Source organism: Carex rostrata, chromosome 1 (assembly GCF_964058835.1).
Source record: "Carex rostrata chromosome 1, lpCarRost1.2, whole genome shotgun sequence".
NCBI classification, from domain to species: domain Eukaryota; kingdom Viridiplantae; phylum Streptophyta; class Magnoliopsida; order Poales; family Cyperaceae; genus Carex; species Carex rostrata.
Genome location: NC_135918.1, coordinates 13,574,538 through 13,580,691, shown reverse-complemented (window position 1 = coordinate 13,580,691; position 6,154 = coordinate 13,574,538). Strand labels below are relative to the sequence as shown.

The window sequence follows — 6,154 nt, the reverse complement described above, 5'->3', positions numbered from 1 at the left end:
CAAATTTCAATGTCTACAGTATGATACAAAGAATTTTATTGACGCAAGATAAATAGAATGTCTACATGTCCTGATATTAGCATAACATTTAAAAAAAAAATACTTATTAAGTGTTAAATAGTAAAAACCAGCCTACCAAAATAGAATTCAAGCAAAATTAAAAATATACATATTTTTTATTTTATTTCAAGCATTTTAAAAATTGTTAGTTATCAATTTGCTAATTTAAATATATATATTTACTTTCCAGTTATCTCTTAACAAACTACAACGAAGGAGTTTAGACACGGAGATGAAGAAGACGAAGTGCCTCTCTTTTATTTTCTCTTTTCTTTTATTCAATTTTGCTTTATTAAAGAGAGATCTCCATTTGAAGTGATGGAGTATATTTATCTAAATAACAAATTTAAAGAATAAAAGGGGATAAAAGAAATGATATTAGATTTCTATAGAGATATTAGATATTAAGGTATTTTTATGGAGAAATTGGCCATTTTAAAATTTTACATGGATACATTAGAAATTTTTCCTTTAGTTTACTACATGGATCCTCATTTAATTAACGAAATTATTTAGTTAGACGTAATTTCAAATTAATTATTCGTTAATTATTGATTTAAATTCGTGGGTTATAACAATTCCGGTCCAGCCTTCCGGTCCGGTCCGATTTTAATAAGAGTGATACCAAAAATGCTAAAGAACCAAGATGATTGATCAATATGCTACCAACGAAAAAGAAGCTGAGAAGAAACCCAAGTCAGCATACAATCAGCCAGGCAAAATATCAGGTCACAACTAAATTTTTTTTCCTATTAGAGAGATAATGAAACAGATTCTATTGTTCTTTCTATCCAATATTTCAATGCATCCGGGGGCGGGGAGTTGGAGAGTTCTTTAAACATCATTATAGAGATGGCAAAAAGGCATGCACCATGGGCAATTCTTCAAGGCCACCTTTGCCAGCCTGAAACAAAGATAACACTACAAAGTCAGCATTTATCTTATTGCATGAAAGATTATTTTTGAGTTATGGACACGACATTCTATGGAAAAAATGTTACGGGTTAAAATAAAACCTTATTGAATGGAAACATAAGGACATCGGCAATGCTCTATACCTAAGATTTGACTTTGTAGATTTAATTTGTAACCTCACATTGCTAATTTCACTTTGTCGGAAAGAGTTTTTAGTGAATGTTCAATATGAGAAAAAGGGAATTTTTGAAAATTCCATAGACATAGACAAGGATATCTTGTGGACATGCAGTGTAAAAGAAAAAGAAAAACAATCTCAGCACCAACCTTTTGGTATAATCACATAGGATATAGGATATCATAGTGGCCTGGTTGGTAAAGCAGGGTAACGAAAGGGGCACGATTCTCTTGCGGGCCAGGAACAGTAGATACATTGGCAGCATCAGTAGAGTCGGACCCATTATTTTGAACTTTTTCCTGGTCATAAGGGAAGAAGTCGTGATGGTTGGGGGCATTAGGGTTTGCAGGGTCACCAGAGCTGCGGGCATTGAGGTAAACCACACGAATGGGCACACCAAGTGTGCCACAGAGAGCTATTATGTGTACCTCTTCACTTTCTTCCCCCATTTGTTCCACGGATGACTTGCAAAACTGTAGTTATACAGATAAAACAAAATATTAAATCATTCACAGTAGCTTTACAATGAGAATTAGATACTTTACATATTTTGGTGCCACAAAGTAGTCACAAGTTTTTCCAAGTAATTCAGAAGGTAGAACTAAAACAAATTATTCAAACCATTGATATTGTTTTACATCATTGGGCAAAGTGTGCAAATACAATTTTTGAAATTTAATACACTGGGTTGTACAAGATCAAAAGGCCAAGATATGAAAGCACCCACTTGATTGCATTGGAAATGGCTCTAAAGGTCAAATAATTAAAACACAAATTCTGATCCCTTCAAATTTGCTTTGTATGTACACACATTGCCCAAGAAAGAGAACAAGGCCATTGTATTGGAATTATGGTCTGGTTTTTTACTTTTGATTAATGTGATATAGGAGTTGTACTACTTGTGGCACATGACACCTGTGGGGGCAGAACCTCCCTTAACAATCAATATAAAAAGTTCAATAAAAACAATGCTAAACTTTCACTTGCTAGTTGTCCTTGACCAAAAAGACAGAATCGGACCTCAACTATAGATTTATGAAACGGGCCAAAAGGATAAAAAAACTCAGCACGCTTCTGTATTGCAGCAGATGTGACGAATCTCAAAAACATCACCGCTGGGCAAGAAAAACATGAGACTAAAATTAATTATACCATATGCAATGCAATAACTAAGGATTTCAATTTGGATTGTGCGGGTGATACATGTCAGTACCAGCTCCCTGATTGTTCTCTAAGACTCGAGTAACATAATCAGCAATGAATATTAGGTTAAGCCAAATGTTCCTAAACATAATGTACTAAAGTAATTTGTCAAAAAAAAAAAAGAGTAAAAGAAACATGAATTATATATTTGTTATTCTATCCTCATACCACAATCGGAAGTCATCTGATCGCAGGCAATGCCTAAGAGGTCTGTCAGGCTAAACACAGAATACAAAAATTAAATTAAATAGTAGAAAAACAGGATAAAATAAAAAATAACAAATAACAAATAAAGCTATAAAATGCACACCTAAAAAAAGCCTCGGTACCTGGAAGACAGTTCTCCAAAAGTTCTGTGAATAACTGAGAGCAATCGAAGGATGATACTAAGCTTATTTACAATCATGAAATAAAAAGGTAATTTTTAGTATAACCCTGGAAACCTCCATATATAACATGTAACTCTTCCTCATTGCTTCAATTAAGAGAAAGAAGGGAGTGAAAGAAGGGTTAGTTTAGTTATTTATGAAGAGAAATGGAGGGATAATTATTGTATTTTCAAGCTTTTATAAAGAGATACATGCGATAATTTCTCGCAATAACTTCTCATTTTGCAGGGGTATAATACATTAGTTTCAAGTATTATAACTAAATAAGAGGCTTTCAATTAAGTAGTAGCACGACAAAAGAAAAGTAATAACAACAACAAATAAAAGAAAGATACAAGAGGAAACTTACAGCAAAGAAAACTTCATAGGATAACTTGGGATAACCAAGGTTGACAAGGTCCATCTTGCACTTCTCTATGCAAAACATCACCCGCTCCACCTCGGCTTTGTTGTGTGTAACCAAAATGTGCTCCTAGGAACCCAAAACAAATAGGACTGTTACTCCTTCACCCCCCGAAAAAATAAATGCTAGTGACAAAAGATCTCTCAATAGATTGTACAATAATAAAATCCCAAGTTTTCAAAAGATTAACCCTCGTTTTCAGAAGAGAGTGTAAAACACGAGAATGATCATTTTTCTGGACAAATAAAAGCATGCTTCAGTGCAAAAATATTCCTTATACTGTGAAGATATAAATGAAAATTTTCCAAAATTGAAAGTACCAGATACGAAAACATAAAGCTACGATAGAAACAGTTGCCATCGCCTCTTGTTCTCCTTAGAGCTGTGTATTTCTCACCAAGCAACTGTTCAACAAAAAATAATAGGAACTAATAAATGGAACCAAATGGCAGTTGGTACAGACCTGAATTGACTGGTACTGTCTCTAAATTATGTTACCCAAATTGCTTTGGTACCAACAAACACCTCGAATGACTGGTGTTGCACATAATTTGGGTTTCGATGTTTAGGCCTAATCAAGCATTAGACTGAGTTCCTTTTCTTTTCTTTCTGATTTTGACTTGGAGAGAGAGAGAGAGAGAGACCTGGATTTGCTCGAAAAATATTGAGTTGCCTGATTCAAATTCAGCAGCTAAAGCTGAGAGAGGTTCCTATACATTTAACCAAACAAAATAAGACAAATACACATAATATGTAATATCAAATAAAGCAAATAACTGGTTTCTTAATTATACAAAATTTTAAATATAACAAAACAAATTGTGTCAGTCAATCCATGTTTATGCCATAACAAAACAAATCTTATTGCAGATATATAGTTATCATAATACAATTGTGTCAGTCAATCCATGTTTATGCCATAACTAATTATCTGAAGCTAAATTAGCAGAACAATAGTATTGCAGAGCACTATCCTACAGCTCATACAACCCAAAAATAAATTATATATCTTTCAACATTCCTTTCAAGATACATCGATCCTTCCTATTATTCCAATAAAACAATAAAGAACAACAATCTATGTCAAGATCTATTGTTCAAAATACCAGAGAGAAAGCACATCATATTTAAATAACCCCAAAGATACCAAATTTTAATCTCGCATGAACCTAATTGAAACAAGTGCAACTATAACACTGAAAGCAGCACAGGATTGCATGACTGAAGAACGGCACTAAGGTATCTAATTGCTTGTTCAGAAATCAATCTAAAGATTCCATCTTTACTATTGAGTGCAATTGAAATCCTCATGACAATGAAAAGTGGCAGAATGCCGCATGGATCATCATAAGAACATGCAAAGGAGATCAAGAGTTCAATGTAGATCGAAAGAACTCACCTTCTCACTGACAAAGGGTTTCTTAACTCCCTGAATGAATTCATCATTGAAGCCATCGCTGTAACCGCTGCTGAAGCAGTCATCATCTACATGGTTCATATCAGGGCTAGAATTTCTAGAGTTGGAGGTGAGAGAATAGTTGTCATATCCTGATGCGACCATCATTGCACTCTTGTACTGGGGGGTTTCGGATTCATCATCATCACTAACATTTAATCTCGGTAGATTAACCTAGTTGAAATAAATGCAAAAATCACACCAAAAGACACACGGGATAGCGTCACTGAAGAACTACACTAAGGTATCTAATCTCTTGCTCAGAAATCAATCTAAAGATTTGATCTTTAGATTCTAGTACAATTAAAATCCCTCATGACGATGGAAGGTAGCATAATGCCGCATGGATCATTATAAGAACGCGCTAAAAGAAGATAAAAGAGTTCACTATAGATCGAAATAACTCACCTTGCCACCGACAAAGGGAGCCATTTGTTTCTCGATTCCCTGCATGGAGTCATCGTTGAAGCCACTGGTGTAGCACTTCTCCTCTAAGGATGGCACGAAGGACGGTTCGGGGCTAGGATTTGTGTTAGAGGTGGAGGGGTCAAAAAAGGCGTCACTACTACAGAATTTCAAATCTGCACCGGTTTTTTTTTACATTTAAAACCGGTTTTCAAACCGGTGCTGATCGGGCCGGTGCTGATTCCACCTATTGATTAGCACCGGTTTAAAACCGGTGCTAAATGTAATGCAACAACACCGGTTTTTATGTAAAAACCGGTGCTAAATGTAATGAAACAACACCGGTTTTTACATAAAAACCGGTGCTAAATGTAATGAAACAACACCGGTTTTTACGTAAAAACCGGTGCTAAATGTTATAAGCTAAACCTGTTTCTTCATAAAAACCAGTGCTAATATTTTCTTATTGTTTGGAATTCGGTTTTACATTAGGCTAGCCTCCGAATTTGCTAGTCATAAATTAAATATTCACATGTACAAAATATAGAATAGACAAAACATTTTACAAATGAAACAACACATAATTTAAAAGTATCATCTTAATTAAATTTGATAGTTTCAACAAAACAAGCTAAGATAATATCATCTCTCACACTATCTTAACTAAAACAAACTAAGATAACTTCATAGTCAATTACAAACATTTTTCCACAAAGAAATTAGTCCATATTGCCTGAAATTGTTTAATATCTTCCATCGAATACGCCGACGAACTTAAGCACTGCATGAAATTATATTAAATTGTTAATTTAGATGTTGAATTTAAAGAGAACTGCATCAAATTAAATTTAACTAGTACCTTATTTTCATATCTCAGAATATTCACACATGCTTAATTTTAATTAACAGTGACAACCAAAGATATAAAAAGTGTAGTAACTATGTTATGAAATCAATATACATGTATTGGAAAACCATCGCAAAGTGTAGTAACTAGGGACAACATTAACTTCATCATATAGAAATCTATATACCTGTATTGCATCCTCTCCTTATTAGACTTGATCCTCTCTGCCGGCCCTGACCTTTTCGTAACTCACTAGAGTTTGATCCATCACTTCAGATTCCATCAATGGATTAATTCT

The 6,154-nt window shown here is 34.1% G+C and overlaps 1 protein-coding gene across 1 annotated transcript; it reads right to left on the bottom strand.

The window, feature by feature from the left end:
• Positions 1 to 861: 861 nt before the first annotated feature.
• LOC144558323 (OVARIAN TUMOR DOMAIN-containing deubiquitinating enzyme 1-like) lies at positions 862 to 5,159 on the bottom strand. Its single transcript, XM_078307465.1, has 9 exons — positions 5,013 to 5,159; positions 3,793 to 3,858; positions 3,469 to 3,552; positions 3,095 to 3,217; positions 2,667 to 2,719; positions 2,525 to 2,574; positions 2,174 to 2,268; positions 1,303 to 1,626; positions 862 to 964 (listed from the first exon to the last, which is right to left on the bottom strand). Exons 1-8 carry the CDS (start codon positions 5,055 to 5,057, stop codon positions 1,315 to 1,317), a joined length of 828 nt encoding a protein of 275 aa, XP_078163591.1. The 5' UTR covers positions 5,058 to 5,159; the 3' UTR covers positions 862 to 964; positions 1,303 to 1,314.
• Between the last annotated feature and the right edge of the window lie 995 nt (positions 5,160 to 6,154).

Coding starts and splice junctions, on each gene's coding strand:
- LOC144558323 (XM_078307465.1), bottom strand. CDS start 5,057: ATGCAGGGAATCGAGAAACAAATGGCTCCCTTTGTCGGTGGCAAG. Junction 3,859..5,012: donor CTCCCTTTGTCGGTGGCAAG/GTGAGTTATTTC, acceptor TTAAATGTATAG/GAACCTCTCTCAGCTTTAGC. Junction 3,553..3,792: donor TATTTTTCGAGCAAATCCAG/GTCTCTCTCTCT, acceptor TTTGTTGAACAG/TTGCTTGGTGAGAAATACAC.